Source organism: Talpa occidentalis, unplaced genomic scaffold (genome assembly GCF_014898055.3).
Source record: "Talpa occidentalis isolate TD23 unplaced genomic scaffold, MPIMG_talOcc4v2.1 talOcc4.6, whole genome shotgun sequence".
NCBI classification, from domain to species: domain Eukaryota; kingdom Metazoa; phylum Chordata; class Mammalia; order Eulipotyphla; family Talpidae; genus Talpa; species Talpa occidentalis.
In genome coordinates this window covers 121,050,490-121,071,811 of record NW_023604972.1, presented here as the reverse complement: position 1 = coordinate 121,071,811, position 21,322 = coordinate 121,050,490, and the positions used below count along the sequence as shown (strand labels likewise).

General features: G+C 35.1%; 1 protein-coding gene across 1 annotated transcript in view; it reads right to left on the bottom strand.

Annotated features, from left to right (window-relative positions):
• The window catches only part of NUP155 (nucleoporin 155), a 49,756-nt gene that overhangs the window by 11,307 nt on the left and 17,127 nt on the right, over positions 1-21,322 (bottom strand). Inside the window, exons 14-25 of the mRNA XM_037530671.2 lie at positions 19,256-19,366; positions 17,925-18,019; positions 17,209-17,297; positions 16,683-16,745; positions 16,025-16,172; positions 14,533-14,599; positions 13,476-13,591; positions 9,767-9,864; positions 7,069-7,199; positions 4,551-4,742; positions 3,761-3,899; positions 432-567 (exon numbers count right to left, since the gene is read on the bottom strand). Coding sequence (XP_037386568.1) covers positions 432-567; positions 3,761-3,899; positions 4,551-4,742; positions 7,069-7,199; positions 9,767-9,864; positions 13,476-13,591; positions 14,533-14,599; positions 16,025-16,172; positions 16,683-16,745; positions 17,209-17,297; positions 17,925-18,019; positions 19,256-19,366 — 1,385 coding nt within the window. The remainder of the gene's footprint in view (positions 1-431; positions 568-3,760; positions 3,900-4,550; positions 4,743-7,068; positions 7,200-9,766; positions 9,865-13,475; positions 13,592-14,532; positions 14,600-16,024; positions 16,173-16,682; positions 16,746-17,208; positions 17,298-17,924; positions 18,020-19,255; positions 19,367-21,322) is intronic.

Below are 21,322 nucleotides of genomic sequence, written 5' to 3'. Positions count from 1 at the left end.
ACAAAAAATATGCCTTAGGTCACATGGTTCCTTTACAGACATAATATTTTTACTGTAAATCTGTACTAAGTTGTAACCATTTAAAAATCATGCTTTGAAATACAATATTAATCTTCACCCAGAACCAGAGGTGGGGGAAGAAGTCAGTTTTGTTTCCAAAGAAGTCATTGCATTTAAATTTGACATTAATAAAGTTTCAGTAAAACCACAGAGGCAAGTTTGAAATATAATCCTGAAGAATTTTCATGAGACTAAAATTTTATCCTTAGGACTAAGAATTACATTTGATAAAATAAGATATTTGTAAGTGAAAGTGTAATTAATTTTACAAGGCTGTACTAGAAAGATTACTTTCCTAATACTATCAGACTTTACACACAAAAAAATCCAAAAGTTCAGTCTGATAAGGTAGGTAAGGTAGTAAAACCTGCCTTTCTTGAAAAGCTTGAAGTCCCACAATGTCTTCTTCTGGTTCTCCATGTTTATAGAAATGAAGTCCAAGACCCTGAGGATCTTTCTTCTCTGCAGCAGTAAGTGAAAGCTCTACCACACCCTCATAGAAACGTACTAGCGAGAAAGAAAATAGACAGGGTTAAACTTTATTGTTGAGTGGAAACATTTTTCCTTAGGTGGCTTATAAAAATACCAATCAAGGTTATTGTATGTCACCACTGTATACTAATAGTCACCCAGGGTATAATAGTCTACAGAATATTTCTCATCAGTTTATCAAAGAACAAGGTCCTAATATACCAGAAGGATAGATATTAAATATACCTTCTTTGTTGGAAAAACATTTTCATATTTAAAATAACAAAAAGGTAGGTTTTCAGCTACGTGTTGATAAAAAGAAAATCTTGGAATTGAAAAGAATTCCTGTGTTAAAAGCTATTACTTTTATTACATTCAAAGTTTTAAGGCAAGCAGTATTTTAAGAATTAGTTTAAAGAACTACAATCATCTGAAAATAAATGAGAAAGCAATCTAAATGCAATCTGGAAGGAATTTTGGAAAAGTAGTTTAACTTGACAAACACTGAAATTTCAATGTTAAAAAGTTTCTTATTTCAAGATACAAAAAGAGGTAGCTTTTGCTGAGGCCAGTTCAGTTGTCATTAAAACAGAGAACAGAGAAGCTTCTGGGAAAGATGGCTTCAGAGGAAATTCCCTGCTTTGCTTTTGGGAGAAGAAACTTTTGAGAAGTCCAGAAGGCTCTAAGCTCAGTACCTCATGATTGCTAGGGACTGAGAACAATAGAAGAGATGCAGAATTTCAACTCAAGGGAACAAAAAGAGGTAGTGGTGGCTGCCAGGGTGGAAATCTCAGTTTACATGGCAGCCTGGGGAAGCCAAGCTGAGTGTTATGGATCTTGCTGAAGAAGATACAGAATGTGAGTGCTTGGGGGTGGGGTAAGTGAAGGTGGGGGTCGTGGTGGTTTCAGATGGGGCCCCCAGCAAGGAAAACAGAGCTCAGAAAGGTACAGCTTACTCCACCCAGTTTCTCTAGTACAGCTATGGATTCAGTGGATTCAGGATCAAGTAGATATAGTAAGGCCGTGTGAACTTAACAGAGGAGGTGAAAGATCTATACGAAGAAAACTATAAGACACCGTTAAAATAAATAGGAGACAGAAAGAAATAGTTATTCCTTGCTCATAGATATGCAGAATTAGTGCAATTCCTATCAAAGTTCAAATAGCATTTGCCAAAAAAAAAAAAAATAGAACAAACATTACTGCAATTCATGTAGAACCACAGAAAACCTTGACTAGCCAAAGCAATACTGGCAAAAAAAAAAAAAGGACCAGTGGAGGCATCACTCTTTCAGATTTCAGAAGGTACAAAACTATATTAATGAAGAGTATGGTACTGGAACAAAAACAGACACAGCGACCAATGAGATAATATTGCGAACCCAGAAATAAATCCATACCTACATGGACAGCTAATCGACAACAAAGGAGCCAAGAATATACATAAATGTTGTTGGGAAACTTGATGGTCATATGCAAAAGAATGAAACTAGATTATCTCACATGATACACAAAAATCAAATGAAAAAGGACAAAAGACTTTGATCTGATACCTGAAACCATAAAACACATAGAAGAAAGCAGAGGCAACATACTTTACATGATACACAAAAATCAATTGAAAAAGGACAAAAGACTTGGATCTGATACCTGAAACCATAAAATACATAGAAGAAAGCAGAGGCAACATACTTTACAACAGTATTCAGAGATGTTCTTGTGGATTTATCTACAATGCATGGGAAACAGGAGAATATAAATAATCGGGACTATATCAAACTAAAAAGTTCCTGCACAGTGATAGAAACTGTCACTAAAACAAAAAGATACCCTACTGAATGTGTGTATACCAAACATCTGACAAAGGACTGATATCCAAGATTTACAAAGAACTCATACAACTCAACAAATAGAAAACAAATAATCAGATCAAAAAATGGGCTTAAGAGCTAGATTCTTCTTCTCCAAAGAACACATATCAATGGCACAGGCACATGAAAAAATGCTCATCATCACTTATTGTCTGGAAAATGCAAATCAAAACCACAGTGAGAGACCACTTCACAACTGAGAGAACAATCCATTTCAAAAAGACCAGAACCAACAGATGTTGGTGAGGATATGGAGGAAAAAAGAACCCTCTTACACATTCCCTTGGTGGGAATGTGGACTGGTCCAGCCCCCAAGGAAATCATCATGTAAGTTTCTCAAAAAGATTAAAAATGGATCTTCCATATAACCTGCTCTTCCACTGCTAGGTATCTATCTAAAGAGTACAAAAACACTCATTTGAAGGGAAAAAGGTACTTCTATGTTAACTGCAACACAATTTATAATAACCAGTCTACAGAAACGTTAGTGCCCAAATATAGATGAGCAGATCAGGAAGATGTGTTTGGTTTTTTTTTTTTTAAAGATTTATTTATATATATATTTATTTATTTAAGCACTGGGTACAGTCAGAAGCACGGGAGGGTGAGAGAATTCACCAAAGCCAGAGCGGGGAGCAGAGCAGGCAGAAGGACCGAAGTACAATGCTGAGGGGAGCAGCAGGCGGCAGGAGAGGTCTGTGCGCCATGTGGGACCCTCCTCCGGTGGCCGGGGAGCAGCCGGGGATCGAACCAGCGCTACAGAGGCTGCAGGCAGCTTCGCAGCAGAGCGCTCAACGGCTGCACCACCAGGGAGGCCCAGGAAGATGTGTTTTATATACACATACACATAATGAAATACTACTCAGCTATTAAAAAAGATAAACACAGCAACATGGATGGAGCTGGAGGGTATTTTACTAAGTGATGTTAGGAAAAAAGAAAAATACTGCAATATGTAGACTTTAGAGAAACAGAAGTATAGGTTAAACAAAGCCAAACTAATAGAAACCCTAGAAAGCTGATGGTAGAACTGAGTCTACCAAAAGGAGAGGAGAAAAAGGACCGGTGAGAGTAAAGTGAGGGGGGAGCACAAGAGACTATGTCAGCCGACTTTGGGTATTTTGGTAACAAAACCCGCGGGGGAAGAACCTATACTTCTAAAACACAAACAACGTTGTAAACCAATGTTACCACAATCACCCCCCCCCCCGCCGAGAATTAATTTCCTGTGTCATATCATTTAGGCCACCACAGCTAAGATTTATCTCATGGAAGAGATTTTCATTATTAACTTTGTTTTATTCACACAGTCCTCTTTTCCCTGTGTTAAGAAATTGTGAAGAATAATCTGTTCTCACCTTGTCTATATTGAGCACAAACATTGGAAAGGTCCACTTGATTACTGATTTTTTGATATTCCTTTAATGATTCCCTTAACATTCTTTCCTTTTCAATCTTATTTTGAACTTGTCGGGAACGCTGAAGAAGCTCATTTGCCTAGAAATAGAGAATAACAACAAATTAAGACATAAAAGGAAGCACATAGATGATGCTGTCAATGCACGTTTTAGTCTGTATCTAAATTTATATCTGGTTTATTATCATAAAAAAAGACAACTCTATAAACTTACTTCTTAATTTTAGGCAGAAAAGCTTTTTGACCAAAAAATCCTAGCTACTCTTAATCCTCTCACAAATACGTTAAGCAAGATAGCTTTTGACTTGTAAATCTCTTGCCTAGTCAATACATTATGGGTCAGCAGGCAGTCCATATGACACTGATTTTTTTTTAAATTATATTCACCTGTAGAAAAGGATCAATAAAAAATTTGCCAATTAACTCTAATTCATTACAGATTTAAAGCTTTAAATTTTTCTTAATTTCTAATGTTTATATAACCAGTGCTTTTTTTCCCCAAATGTGGCCTAAAATATTGTCAAAGATTCTTTACAAAAAACTTATATACATGGATGTTAAGAAATCATGTAATTTAATCACTTACATATGAGGCTTCTGAGGCCAGGAGTCCTACCCCAGGTCACATATTAAGTAAAGACAGTTCCTCACCCCAATTCTAATGTGCTTTGCTTTTCAGCATATGATGAAACCACTTCTAAGAAAATGCAATAGGTAACAAAGCATCATACCTTAGAACAAACGGCATCATCCGTGCTATATAGAAGGGGGCAGATATCCTGTAAGTGTAAACTAATGCCATCAACAGCAGCATTATCTCTTATATAGCAGTTGATAAGAGAAGCGATTAAGGCCCCAGTCAGTTCTTTGTCCCTGATCACCAGATCTTTAAAGGTGGTGATTTTCAACTGCTCTTGAAATTCCTAGGAGTAAAAGAGAAAACACATTTTCCTATCAAAAATAATAGGAATATCATATTTCCACACCATAGGCTTTAATAATTTGAAATAATTATAACACTAATAGACTATAATTCAAGTGAAAATGTACTAAATTAGACAAATTAACAATTTTTTGCAAACTCAATAAATCATATGGAGTATGAAAAATACATAGTATGTACAGTCTAAATCTCTCACTTTAAAATAAGGGAGTAAAGCCCAGGTAGCTTTGAGTTATATTACTTGACTTTAGTTATAACCACATAATGACATTAAATCCTGGGTTATAATTATTTATTTTTTGAAGATTTATTTTATTTTTGCATACACAAGCTGGGGTGTAGGCCAGAGATGCATGTCTGTGTTTGTGTATGTCTGTGTGTGTGTGTGTGTGTGTGTGTGTGTGTGTGTGTGTATGAGTGAGGGGGGGAGAGAGAGAGAGAGAGAGAGAGAGAGAGAGAGAGAGAGACTGAGAGAGAGGATTCACCAGAGACAGTGGGGAGCAGAATAGGCAGACTGACTTTAATACACTGCTGAGGGGAGTAGCGGGTGAGATAGGAGAGGTCTGCTATGCCATGTGGGTCACCTCCCTCCCCAGGGATTGAACTTGTGCCACAATGGCTGCGGCTTAACCCCTTGAGCCACCAGGGAGACCCCATAACTTTCATTTTTTAAGAAAATACAGGAAATAAACAAGTATACTACAAGGAAGGTAAAGAAAACCTTACAATGTTGGGTATTCTAAAAGAATGATGATGAGGGAAAACAGCTCTAGGTTGAGATACATTAAAAGAAAACAAATTCAGGGAACCAAGTGTTAGTTATGATTTGAATAAAACAATCACAAAAAGAATTTTAAGACAGAAATTTCACTATTTTAGAAATTAGAGAATTACTATTAGTTTTGCTAAGTATGATGATGATGTTATAAGAAGTATCTTTTTTTTTTTTAGAAGCACATATCACAGTAAGTAGAAATGAAATTATTTCTGGGATCTACTTTAAAATAACTCAGTAATAAAAAGAAAAAAAAAGAAAAAAGGCTAGATTAAGCAAATGTTGGTAAAATCTTGAAAATGTTGAATATATGTAAAGTATGCATGAGGACTATTTGTAGTATTTCATTTTCTTGTTTTATTTCTTGCCTTATTTTTCTTGAACATTAAAGCAAAATTATATAATATGTAATACAGTCCACTCCAAATAGCCTGCCTAATGATTAGATGAATGCAAACTATTATTCCCTTAAAAAGGATTCAAAAGAGCATAGCATTCATTTCCCACAATGGCAAAATCTTTCTTTAAAATAGCAATGTTTAATTTAGGTTGTTGAATTCCTTGAAATTACATACAAAAATTTTGTGTCTGTCTATATGCATTCTTTTAGGCTGGGGAAAATCTTGATTCAGTCCCAAAGAAATCTATAGCCCAAATAAAGATTACAATTCACATTAAATAATGTATTTTTGCTAAAGTAAGATCATTCACAGATGAATATAAAATTCTCATATATTGCAAAAAAGTGGTGGTTTCAGGCCTCCCTGGTGGTGCAGGGGTTAAGACGCAACCTATGAAGCTATCAAACCTATGAAGCTATCCGCAGCCACTGTAGCATGAGTTCAATCCCCGGCCAGGGAGCTACCCACAGGGCGCAGCAGACCTCTCCTGACTCGCTCACTGCTCCCCTCAGCAGTGTACTTTGGTCAGTCTGCCTTTTCTGTTTCCCACTCTGTCACTGGTGAATCCTCTCACCTCCCACACCTCTGGCCTGTACCCCAGTTCTTGTATGCATAGATAAAAATTTTTAAAAAAAAGTGATGGTTTCAACAAAAAAGTAACCCTCAAGATATCGAGATTTAGAGCACTCTTCCTATAACACACTAACCTTATCATAACTGAAATGCTTTCTAAAATAATCCCCTTTAAGCCCAAGTATAAGATTAAAGTTTACTCAAAAGAAAACAAACCAGGGCCTCACTGGCAGTGCAAGGAGTTAAGATGCAACCTATGAAGCTAGCCGCACACTGCAGCATGAGTTCAATCCCCAGCCAGGGAGCTACTCACATGGCGCAGCAGACCTCTCCTGACTTGCTCACTGCTCCCCTCAGCAGTGTATTTCAGTCAATCTGCCTGTTCTGTTCCCCACTCTGTCTCTGGTGAATCCTCTAACCCCCACACCTCTGGCCTGTACCCCAGCTCTTGTATAAATAAATAAACAAACAAATAAATAAGTAAATCTTTAAAAACAAAAAAACAAAACAAAACAAGCATAGTAGTAATGGTGTGATCTAAAGGGGACAAAACCTACCTTCTGAAGTTCTCCTACAATGACAGTAAATTGATGTTCACAAAGAAGTTTCCATAAAGCCAGAGCCTGGTATGATTTTCGAACCAACTGCTGGATAGCCTGAAGTGAAACCTTTTCACTCAATTGGGCCTCTAATGACAAAATACAACTTATGAAGTTTTTATAAAATGACATAGGTTAAGGTGGTTCAAGTAAAAAAACATTTTTATCTCATAAAAGCAAACACAGTTAAGATTTAAAGTTCACATTGTTATCCTGCCTTTCCCCATCATAGGCAACCATGAAGAGTTGTTGAATTAATGCTTTTATCCTCTTACTCTATGTATTGCTTATATGTGTGTATATAAACAATAAAAATACTGCTGATTTTAAACAATTTACACCATTCTTTTTCCCACCCAATTACATTTTCCCAGACCATTCATACTGATAAATATAAGGTGAGTACATTTACTTATATTATCAAGTGTTCCATCATGTAAGTTTATTACAATGAGATCCGTTTGCCATCTTAAGAACATTTATATTGTTTTCAGTATTTTAATATTACAACAATAATGCAATAAAATATCCTAGGGATCTCCTGGAATGCATAATCAGGTTTCTCTAAGACTGAGTTTCTCAAATTCCAGGAAGTCATGACAGCCTTATTTTCCCCTTAAAGGGGAAAAAGAATAAAATACAGAATGAATATATATTAGAGCATGAAATAGGCAGAGTTATTTTCTGGAATTTTATTTCAGTTTTGTGTGTATGCTTTTAAACTTCTGGGTCACAATGTTAAATTTATATCTTACCGGGGGAATAAAGTCTGATAAAGACTGTGCTAGAAGTTCATCAAGATGACACTGTTGGGGGCCTCCCCGGTGGCGCAGCGGTTGAGCGCTGGGTTGCGAAGCTGCCCGCGGCCTCTGCGGCGCTGGTTCGATCCCCGGCTGCTCCCCGGCCACCGGAGGAGGATCCCACATGGTGCACAGACCTCTCCTGCCACCCGCTGCTCCCCTCAGCAGTGTACTTCAGTCCTTCTGCCTGCTCTGCTCCCCACTCTGGCTCTGGTGAATTCTCTCACCCTCCCGCACTTCTGACTGTACCCAGTGCATGTATAAACAAAAACAAACAAACAAATATAATTAATAAATAAATAAACATGCCTCTATTAAAAAAAAAAAAAAAAAAAAAGATGACACTGTTGGTTTTGAGTATATATGCATTTGTCCTTCTTACTACAGATGATAAAGCTGCTCTCCAAAGTCTATATAATGCCAGCAACTTGACTGTTTCTATCTATATAATCCTTACCAGTTGGTATTGTCAGACTTAAAGCCTGATGGAAATACTAGAAGTACAATCATGTGTTGTCACTTAATGATAAGAATGCATTCTAAAAATGCAGTTTGCTGAGTTTGTTATGCAAATATTATAAAGCATATTTACAAGAACTTAGATGGTAAAGTCTGCCATACACCTAAGTTATACAGAGGGACCACCACTGCATATGTCATTTGTCATTGACCAAAATGTCATGCAGTTTTTACTGGAAAAAGAATTTTAGAAGAGTTAACAGAAACAAGAGATGAAAGAACTTAAAAAAAAAAAAGAAATCACAGGCAAAATTTAAGTGATAATTATTCTTCCTATTTCTATCTAGAGTAATTGATGATTATAAAAAATTTTCAGTTCTCTAGCTTTCTTAATTACTCCTATATAGATACAAATCAAAAGAGAAATTTTGTTTAAAAATTTTAGCTCTAAAAAAAGGTGTCACTAGTAGTAGGAAAATGTAAATCAAAACCACAATAAGGTATCACTTCACACCCATTAGATACTATTAAAACAACAAACCTGGTGATGTTATGGAGAAATTGGCAACTACCATGGAAAAAAGTATGACAGTTTCTCAAAAAAATTAAAAATAGAATTTTATGTGATCCAACAATTCCACTTCTTAGTATTGAACAAAATAACTGAAAATAGGGACGGAAATTTGCATACCCTATTGATAGCAGGATTCTTTGTAATATTTACAAAATGGGATGGAAGCAACCCAAGTATCCATCAACAGATAAACAAAATGAGGTTTATATATATAATGAAAAGAAAAGAAATTCTGATACATGCTGCAAATGCATAAACTTTGAAAATACTGTTAAATGAAATTTTTCAGACATAAATGGAAATACTCTATGGATCTACTTAAATTCAGATCAAATCAAATAGTGATGGTCAGGAAACAAGGACGGGGGATCTGGGGGAGTTAATGCTTAATGGGTACAAAGTTCCAGTTTGGGAAAATGAAAAAAGTTCTGAAAAATTATGGTAGTGATATATGTTCAGTAATGTGAATGTAATAAATGTCACTAACTATATACTCTAAGATAATTAAAATGACCAATTTTATGATATGGCTATTTTACTACCATAAAGAAAAATAAGTCATTATTTTTAAATAAGTTTTACTATCATTAAAACAATAGGTATCATGTTTTCTAGTGGAAAAACAAAGAAAAATTAATGGGCTGAAAGTTAACAGATATAATATCTATATGGTCCTACTTTTTCCCAGTGACAATGATTTTTAATAAAAAATATGTTATCATAAATGAGGTCTTAGCAAGAGAGGTATACTGTTTTCTGCTCCATTGATAAAATGCTTTAATGGGGGTTATAAGCATATAAGTAAGCAGAAGCAATAATTTACCATGGAACTTCCTCTGCAGCTCCTGTTGCATCTGTTGGGTATTTCCATTTTCGGGACGCATGAATCCTATCAGCCTCTGCTGCACTTTAGCAGTAGTACTGAAAAAGGAAGTCTAGAATGTGTATTTAAGTTTTAAACAGTTTCATTGAGATATAATTCATACACCACACAGTCCAACCATCAAAAAGTAAACAATTTAATTTAAAAAATATATTCATAGTATTGTGCGAATACCACCGCAATGTAACTTAAGAATATTTTCACCCAGGGGCCTCACTGGTGATGCAGGAGTTAACAGCACAGCACCATCAAGCTATCACCAGCCACTGCAGCATGAGTTCAATCCCCAGCCAGGGAGCTAACCCAGAGGGTACAGCAGACCTCTCCCTTTCTCACCCACTGCTCCCCTCAGCAGTGTATTTCAGTGGATCTGCCTGTTCTGCTCCCCACTCTCACTGCTGAATCCTCTCACCCCCCTCACCTCTGGCCTACACCCCAGTTCTTGTGTGCAAAAATAAATAAATCTTCAAAAAATATATTTTCACCCATAACCCATTAGCAATCTATCTCTATTTCTCTCTTTATTCTCATCTCTAAATAAGCAACCACCAATCTACCTTGTTTCTATAAATTTGCTATTTTGAATATTTCATATAAATGTATTTGAATGTGAAAAATATAATGGCAGGAAAAAAATTTATCAGAGAAATTAAAAAGATATTTAAATTGAATTAAATGATTGAGACCATTAACCAGGTTTACGGCAAGCTACAAAACAAAAAGGATAAAAAGTGCAAACTGGTCCAACCACTATGGAGAGCTGTGTGGAGATTTCTGGACCTACTAAACATAGAGCTTCCATATGATCCAGCAATTCCACTCCTAGGTATTTACCCAAAGGACACAGAAACATCAATTCCAAAGAGCACCTGCACCCCTATGTTTATAGCAGCACTGTTTACAATAGCTAACCTTTGGAAACAGCCCAAATGCCCAAAAATAGATGACTGGATCAAGAAGATGTGGTACATATACACCATGGAATATTACTTAACATTCAAAAAAGATAAACACATGCAATTTGCAGCAACATGGATGGCGCTGGAAGGGATCATGCTCAGCGAAATAAGCCAGAAAGAAAAAGAAAAATACCGGATGGTCTCACTCATAGCAGGAATCTAGAAAACTTAAATAAGGGACCAGGAAAATAAATAACTATAAGAAAGTGAAAATCAAAATCAACAAAAAACTATGAACCAGAGACACTTTTTGGGGGGTGGGGGGTGGGAGGGAGGGATTGGGGTCAAAATGGGGGGGTTGCAATTGTATGGGGAATATAAAAATAAAATCTATTATTTAAAAAAAAAAAGGATAAAAAGAAGGAAAAAAATTATGGAAGAGAAAAAAACAGAAGGTAAATCCAGAAGTCAATGAGAGTCTCAAAGAGAATGGGAAAAATGAAATAGTACAATAAATAATGGAACAAAATTTACCAAAGCTTTAAGTCTTTAGTTCTAAGTGCTTATTAAGAACATTTACCTCTTAACACTCTGAAAGACAACAAACCTAAAGACATTATGGTGTAATAAAGAAAAAAAGCACACAAATTTTCAAATAAGCCATCTACAGAGGAAAGGGACTCAAAGGGAATGCACTTTTTCTCTGCTGGAACAAATGAAGATTGGAGATTAAGGCACTATGCCTTAAAATTTCTTACTAATCCATTAGGCTATTTAGAAAGGACTGAAATACTGATACATGTGACAATATAAACCTCAAATATGAACCTTAAAATACACTAAACAAAAAGCTAGACTCTTAAAGGCCATACACTGTATGATTCCATTTATATGAAATATCAAGAACAGATAAATCTTTAGAGTGAGAACAGATTAATAATTGTTTGGGGTTGAGGAGCAGAAATGGGGTGATTGCAAATGAACAAGAGGGATGTCTTCAGGATGAAGGCAATGTCCTAGAAATGGATTGTGTGGATGGTTGCACAATTCTATATATTTATCAAAAGTGATGGAACCAAACATTTAAAATTCTATGGCATATAAATTATATCTCAAAAGGCTATGAAAAGTGTCTCCATATTCAGTAAAACTAATACTGCAGGCATTCATGGGTTGGCTGAAATTAGGAAATCTATTCATACAATTCTGTGAATAAAAGTAAAGACAGGACTATAAAATGCAGAAGACATTTGACAAACTACAACATTCACATAAAAATACTAAGATAGGAATGGATGATTCTTAGCATGATAAGCTACATCTGTCTAGGCAACTTCTTTAATGAGGAAGAAAACTAGCATTGGAAAAGGAAAAGGTAAAGCTATCTGTAAATATAGCTATCTGCAAATACAGTTACATATTTGAAAATTCCAAGGAACTCATTGAAAAGAGTTTAAAAGCACTAACAAGATATTAGTAAAAGCACATTATAAAATTAATAGATAACTGCAGTTGTAACGTGAAATTCAATAAACTCATAATTTTTAACAGAACATGTTAGAAAAGAAAAACAATATAAAAATACCTTACAACTACAATTCTAGATAATTTCTAGGAAGGATGGAGATGGAAGCAGGGAAAAGAGGTAAATAAAAGAATAGATTCTATCCATTATTAATACTGATACATAGTTTTCAAAATTCAAAACTAACTACTAGAGGAAGAAAAATCATATAAAACTTCTAAAGTAGTAATGAGTATAAACACTTTCAAAAGAATATGCCTGTTAGATTTGATTAGTTAGATTCTGTTTTTACTTTTAAATGTATATTTACATATGCTTTAAAAAGCTTATACTGTCACATTTCAAATCATAATTACAGGAGTGCAAATTTTTTTTTTACAAGTCTGTATTACTTTTATAATTAAAAATCGTCTCCTAAACATATGTCCACACAAAATCTTTTACAGGAATAATCATGTCAGCATTATTTATAACAGCCAAAGACCTGAAACAACTCAACTGAGGAAATGAAAAATGAAACAAAGTACTAATGCACAGCATAACATGTGAACCTTGAAAATATGCTAAGGGAAAGAATTCAGAAACAAAAGACCACATATTATACATATCTCCATGTATATAAAAGATCTAGAATATGGCAGATCCATAGAGAGATAAGCTACTGGTTGCTGGGGGCAGGAAACTATGAACTGAATGTTTGTGTGCAATCAAATTCTTATTTTGAAATCACAGTCTCCAAAGGGATACTATTTGGAGGTGGGTCCTTCGGGAAGTAACTAGGTTTAGAGGAAGTCATGAGATGGCACCCCCATGAGAGTTGTACCCTTATAAGAAGAAACCAGAGAGCTTGCTCTCTCATTTTCTCTTTGCCTTCCAAAGATACAGAAAGAAAGCAGCTGTCTAAAACTCAGGGAGAGGGTCCTCAGCAGAGCCCAACCATGTTGGCACCTTGAACTCAGACTTCCAACCTCCAGAATAGAAGAAAATGTTGTTTAGTCAGTCTATAGGATTCTTGTTGTTATATCTGAAACAAGACAGGGAAAGAATGCTAATGGTATATAGGTTTCTTTCTGATGTGCTGAAATGTTCTGCAGTTAGTGATGATGATTGCATAACACTGTGCATAGATTAAAAATTGAACGGAGTATTTTAAAAGAATGACTTTTAAAACATGTGAATTATATCTCAGAAAAAAGGGGGAAAAATAAATTCTATTTAGTCTTACTTTGGATTTCCTAATGGTCCTCCTGCAAATTGCGAGTTTCTGTCTAGAAATTCTTGCAACCCTTTCAGTTCTTGTAGTACTGACTCCAGCAGTTGGGAGGGAACACTACTTTCAATCTGTGAAAAAGGAAGTATTTGCTAATTTAAAAATATTGAAAACATGTATAACAAAAACCACCTATTCTTTATAATAGAAAGTTTTAATGTTGAGGCACCCTTATATTCATAAACAGTAAACTCCTTTCTTCTACTAATTCACACTTGGTATCCAAAATAAAGTGCTCATACCCCATATCCCTCCTCCACTATTGTAGTTTTATTACGATATAATTCATAGATAGGAAAATATATAAATCCTAAGTGAATATCTTGACAACAATTTAATACATGCACCCCCCAGACCACAGCATGGAATATTCCAATACCCAAGAAAGATCCCTAATGGGTCATTTTAGAGTCTTTAGTCATCCCACCTCCCAGGCAACCACTTTCTCTGTCACTGTCACTTTCTTCTGTCATACATTCTTATTCTGTGAACTTTAAAAGAGTACCAGAATTGAAGAAATATTTGGTATCTTTTCATTTTAAAATAAAATCATCTTTCATATTTCACATAAAAAAAAAGTCTCACTATGTGAATTTATCATGATACATAGTTCTGCAAGACAATTTCTTAAAGCAGTGTGGAAAGCACACTGGAACTTAGCACTAGGTTCAGAGTTGGAGGTATATAAGTAAAATATTAAATATTAGCTTTGAGTAACATTAGGATTAACTATTTAATCCTCACTACAACCTTAGGGGAGATATATTATTCTCATTTTGTAGTGAAATATCAGACTCTGAAATGTTTAGAAATTTACTCATCAATTAATAAGTGACAGAGCTCAGACTTGACCCAAGGGCATGGACAGTTAATTGGACACGTATAGAAACGCATACATGAAAAAATAACCATTACATCTTGTTTATAACATCTAGAAATGTGGAACAATACTTATGAATACCATAAAGTGGTTACATAAAGATAATGGAATACAACTAGCCAACACACTTACCGCAGTTATCTCTCTGTTGCCGCTCTTGAATACCCTCTCCACAACTAAACTAGCATCCCAGATATTTCTGGAACAGAAAATATTTTAATAATTGTGCTACAGATAAATAAAAGCAGTAACAATATAGTAAATTCCTTTCAGTGTGTTCATTCAGATTTTAAAGTCTACCAATGGTTTCGTGTAACATTTTACTAAGTAATTTGGAAGATGAAAAGCAGGAATATTTCCCAATCTGATAAATCTGTTATTTCATATAATGAAATATGCTAAAGAACAAAAGACTTCACATAATGAATTATAAACAAGGGAAATTCATAGTGTAAAAGCAAATTTATAAAAAGCTTCAGTACTGGCTCATGTTTTTGTTTTTTTTTAAAAAATATTTATTTACACAAGCACTGGGTACAGTCAGAAGCACAGGAAGGTGAGAGAATTCACCAGAGCCAGAGCAGGGAGCAGAACAGGCAGAAGGACTGAAGTACACTGCTGAGGGGCACAGCGGGCGAGGTAGGAGAGGTCTGCACACCAGGTGGGACCCTCATCCGGCAGCTGGGAATCGAACCGGCACTGCAGAGGCTGCGGGCAGCTTCGCAACCCAGCACTCAACCGCTGCGCCACCAGGGAGGCCCTGGTTCATGTTTTTAAGCAAATGATATAAATGAAAGCATACATCTCAAATGTAAAATATGTAATTTAATATTGATATATATATGTGACATAATTAACTAGATGAAATGGTAAACTGACTGCCAAAATGTAATTCATTATCCCTCTCTATACTTATCCTCATCCATTACAATGTAACTTTGATGCCTGTCTCAGGAAGAATGTATTTCCTGAAACCTTTTGAATATTGGTTGACCTACAGATATCTCCCTGGTCAAGTTAACGAAGGGAGGAAATGAAGAAAGGCCAATTCTAAGCCTACAATCAAGAAGCTTTGCAAGTTTCTACTCTCTCTCATGGTACATTGTCATCACCAAGTGAATGGCACCAGGTTGCCTGGTGCAGGATAGAGACCATGTGGAGAACAATTCAGATTTCCAGCTGAGGCCATTCAAGACCAGCATATAAACGTGACCCAAAATATGTGAGTCCAGCTTACTGACGGAGCTCTCTTCATCCTCACAGCTGACTGCATATGCATGAATGAGTCAAGCTAAGACCAGAATTATCTAATTGATTTGCAGGCACACGTCACCAAGTTATTGTGTGGTCTGTAACACGATATGTTAATATATATGTGGACATATTTTGAAAATATGTAACATGTGAAACACAGCAACAAATAAGGATGATTAGTTAGCAAAAAACTAAATGATATAAAATAACCTTATTAATGGACACATGAGCTAACACTAAAGGTAAAATTTAATAGGAACAATGTCCCAAAATATTTAATAGGAACAATGTCCCAAAATTAGTTAAAAATATTCCCTAACACCAAATATTACAAGGTGAGCAACAGTTAATTATGTCATGAAAAACTCACCCCATGATCCGAGAAAAGTAAATGCAAATACCATTGTGTTTGCCTGAGTACACAATCTCTGGTCCAGCCATACAACTCATACTTGTGGCCTGAGCTGCTGGGTTTCCTGCAGCACACATTGGAGTTGACATGGCAGCAGGATGTATACCTTACACACACACAAGAAAAACAAACTTTACATTTAACTTTAAATAACATTCAGAATTCTCAATAACCCAAGTGGGCTGTTTCTAGACACATAGGTAAGAATATTTACAAAAATACTGGAATAAACAGATATTTAATTTGGTTTTCCTTGATAAGAGTGACTTAGACTTAGATACCCCAGGTAGGCTTTCAAGCATTCGCAATGCACGATGAAAAAGAAAGTTGTAATCACTGCTCTTAATGCTATGAGTGAAATAGAACTAATATATCTTAGAGCTGGTAATGAAGTCCTGATATCCAAATAAGAGGTTTCCCAGGTATACTACTACTAAAGAAATTCCTGAGTAAAGGCATTCGTATCCAAATGCCATTACTTGCTTTGCTGTCATATTACATTATTTTCAAGAGAATAAGGCACATTAATCTTTTCTTACTAAGCATTAAGGACAATAACTCACAGTATTAGTTCCCCCAAAAATAATAATAATCTAAAATAAAAAAAAAACAATACCTTGAGATGGTGTTCCCAGAAAGGATGGATTTGGATATGGACTACCAGCAGGCATAGGAGAACCTAAAAGGAAAAGAATATCAAGATTTACAAAATTTACTTCCCAGTTCTATGACTCTGATCAAAATTAGACCCAGAACCTAGCTCTAAGACTAGAGTGAGGAGTTGCACCACCCATAGTATATTTAAGAATTAGAGAATCAGCTCATTTCCCATTAACTTTCTAATAATCCTAACTTTGGAAAGCACTGACATGGGAGTTTATTATTAAATCATTCTATGTTCTTCCTTTTAAATAAATAACAAATGAGTTCTTTAAATACTATTGGCTACATTTCATTTTGTTCCATAGTATAGTTAAGGCTTCAATATTATTGCATTATCACTCTTAAAGAGCCAGACATCAATCAAATTACTAACAATTCAGTAGCAATAAATAGGACCTTTTATTTATCCAAATATACTACAAAGTTTCTATAATTCAAACTATATCAGAAACAGCTTCATTTCAATGATTCATACTCACTGGAGTAGACAGGAGATCCCAAGATGGGACCAACATTGCTCGGTGCAGGCAGAGTGGTTGGAAATCTCATCTGTGCTTCACCACCATACCTATTTTTATAACAATAGAGAATGAATTTACTCATTGAATCAGCCATCTTAAAATTTGAAATTGTCCCAAAATCTTGCTTAGCTTCAAAACAAATGCTTTAAACACTAGAGACTTTAATGTATTGTGCTGATAATATATAGATACACAATGAAAAAGGATCTGTAATACATAAATTTACTTAATGACTACATGGCAATATAATTTTCTTACGAGATTATGGTTAGACTATACACAAAACTATTCTTTTTAAAAAATCACATTTCAAATTCTTACTCTTAGCTAAATATTTTCCAAATAAAAAAATATCTTTTTGATACCACATTTGCATAAAATGATCATAATCTCTCAATGCCAATGAGAAAAAGCAAAAAGACAGATGAAATAGTAACTGAGAAAGGAGATCATACAGAAGTTATAGAACAGAATTCAGAGAAAGGGTAACTGCATAAATTACATTCATCTAGTTGTCCCCCCTAACATCATAACACTTCCAGATTTCACCTTTTTTCCAAGTGAATTTTTGTAACTGACCTATATAGTAACTCAATTGTTAGGCAAGCCCTTAAACTATTGCATTGTTCAATGCAACCATTTAAAAAGTTGTCAATAACAAAACTAACATATACCTGAAGAAAGCCCTAGTAGCCCAAGCAGATACTTCTCTGTCACAGGCAGCAGTAGAACAAGCAAGGATAAGGCAAGTTGCACAAGCCTGGTCTTCCTGTAAAAAAAAGAGTATCTTCCCTTAAACTAAACATAAACATTTAAAAACAAATTTTACTGGGTCTCCCTGGTGGCGCAGGGGTTAAGATGCAACCTATGAAGCTGTCCACAGCCTCTGCAGCCTCTGCAGCATGAGTTTGATTCCCTAGCCGACCAGGGAGCAACCCACATGGTGCAGCAGACCTCTCCTGACTCCCCCGCTGCTCCCCTCAGCAGTGTATTTCAGTCAATCTGCCTTTTCTGCTCCCTACTTTGTCTCTGGTGAATCCTCTCACCCCCCCACCCCGTTACATTTATGCATGCATATTTATGTATGCATAAATAAATCTGTTAAAAAAAACATAAAAAGAAATTTTACTGTTATGTCCAGTGTTTAAATCTGTGCCTAGCACAGAGCAGATGCTTGATAAATGTCTGCTGACTGAATGAAATCAGTTGATATAAAAAAGAAGTAAACACCACTGGTTGAAAGCTTATATGGTATTATCATTAAAGGACTCTTTTCTATTTATCTAAATTCTATAATGTTTTAGGTTTATTCTCCCATCTTGTTCCTTGTGGTCTTTTACCTTATGAAAAATAACAATAAAAGCAGCTAACATTTACTTGAATACCCATCATAGCCAGGTATTATTTTAAAAGTGTGGCATTTTTATCTCTCACATATAATATTATAATGTAATACATACTATACACATCAGGAAACTGAAGCACACAAAATTCAAGTAATCTATCCTGATGGTAGAGTTCCTAATTTGAATATAGAGTCTCTATTATTTAGCTTTGATCTGCAATTTTTGATTTTAAATGAAGCATGGGCAGTTTTGCCTCATCGATCCTAGCTACAGCTTTGAAATATTAAAGCTCCTTAACTATTGCAAGTTCTCCTTCAGAGATCATTAAGCAGAAAAATAAAGAGAGAGAAAAGGATTTATGAATGTCATATGGTTTAATAAAAAAATTACCATATAGCTTGATTATCAAACTTTTACTAGTACACTTTAATGATAAGAACAGCAATTGTAACATTGAGTGTTTACCATAAACTAGAGGACATAATCCTGCTCCTAAATATCAGTACATATACAGTGATTAAGGTAAGGAAAGGGAGCTTGGTACGATTACTTGTTAATTACAGCATTTTGGTCTTAATACACATAATAAAATTTAGCAATTATATCCTGGTACTTCAATGTTTAAATTACCATATTTTTTAAAAAGCACAAATAATTACCTGATGTAATTTAAAGAATCTTTCGATCTCTTCTCCATCTCCACCCACATTACTCACTAGTAGATGCCTCAGTTGATCTACAGGTCTAAGTTTATGAAACATAAGGCTTCCCTGGAAAGTTAAAAAATATATATGAATAGTAGATTTACCAAACAAGGCTGGTAACAACGAACCTAACAGCTTCATTTAATAAAATAAACAAACAAAATCTTTAAGAATACAGAGTAAGCTGGTAAGAAAAGATCATATACATTTCAACTAATAACATATACTAGATCTATAAAGTCACAGAGAAAAATTTAATAAGAAAACACTGTTCCTGGGCCAACCTGGTGGCGCAGTGGGTTGAGCGCAGCACTGTGAAGCTGTTTGCAGCCTTTGCAGCACGGTTAAATTCCAGGCCGGCCAGGGAGAAGCCACATGGCCTTGCAGACCTCTCCTGCCTTACCCATTGCTCCCCTCAGCAGCGTCTTTGGCCCGTTTGTCTGTTCTGCTCCCCACTCGCTCTGGTGAATTCTCTCACCCTCCCGCGCCTCTGACCTGCACCCCAGTTCTTGAATAAATAAATCTTAAAAAAAAAAAAGAAAAGAAAACGCTGTTCCTCCCCTGCCAAGTTAAGTTAAACAAGGTGCTGGCTGCTGATGCAAAACAGAGTAAACCTTAATTTTTATGCATGATAATAGTACATGAATAGATCAGTGCAACAAAACAAAAAATTATGACGCAGCCTCAAGTAAATACTAGAATTTAGCATGTGATTAAAAACTATACCTGAATCAGAGGATTAAAGTTACTTATCCATTACTCATGTTGGCACAAGTATGTTCATTTAGAAAAAAGTGAAGCTGGATCCACAGTCATAACTTATACCAGAATAAGTTGCAAACGGATTAATGATTTAAAGAATAAAATATTAACAGTACTAGAAGACACTCTGTGAATTCTTCATGAGCCTCAGAGTGAGAAAGTTTTTGCTATGACATAAGAAAACTTTTTTTTAATTTTAATTGACTTATCATCATTTTACATCCTTGCTAGTGTTTTGACAGTATAGGATTCCCCCTCTCAGGTGTAGTGACCATAGCAATATTACTACCAAAGCACCTGTACTACTCCTCTCTAGACCACTGTGCTCTCCCCGACCCCCTTTACTCTCTCTCCCCTCCATCCCCTTCTGAAAGCTGCAGATCTGTGGTCAGCTAAGAAAATAATATTTGAACTTCTTATAAATTTATCCAAATGGGAATGATCTCAAAATCAAATGACAAACTAGGAAAAATAAAATTGAGATTAAATCACAAAAAATGTTAACTTCCTTGATACAGTCTATAAATCAGAAACAAAAAGATTACAGAAAAGTAGGTGTAGAAAAGGAACAAACAATTCACAAAAAATTAAGTGCTTGAAAATATAGTCTTACTCTTAATAAGACAGCTTATTGTACTTAGAGAGAACTTATAGTGAATGTATGTATGTAGAAAATCTGGTAATATATTAAAATTATACGTGCACATATTTTTTGATCCAGCCAATGCAATCTTTAGCTTTACTCACACATATACAAAATGATACATGATACAAAGTAGCAGCATTTTTTTTAACAAAAAAACATGGTCCTTTAATAGGGCCTAGTTAAATATGGTAGAACCATATAAGGGAATACTTTTCAATATATAAAATAGGATGAGATAGTTCTTTATATACATAAACACAGATACAAGTGTACACACACACACACATATAGAGAAAAGGTCGCTAAAATATATTTTGGGAAATATAAAAGCAAGGCATAAAATGAATGTAACACACTATCATCTGTTTAGGAAAATATTTGTGGTTTTTTTGGTATATCTCTAGAACTTGGAGATTCTACTGCATATAAAACTCCATTACACCATTTGAATTTTGTCAGTACATTACTATTCAAAAATAATAAGAAAAAAATCTTTTAATAAATTGAGAACTATAAGAAATGTTTGGTTGTTCTTAGAATTAAAATTTACCTGAGAGTGTATTTATGTAGAACAATGGTGCCTAATAAAGATGATACTTACATTAACTATCCCT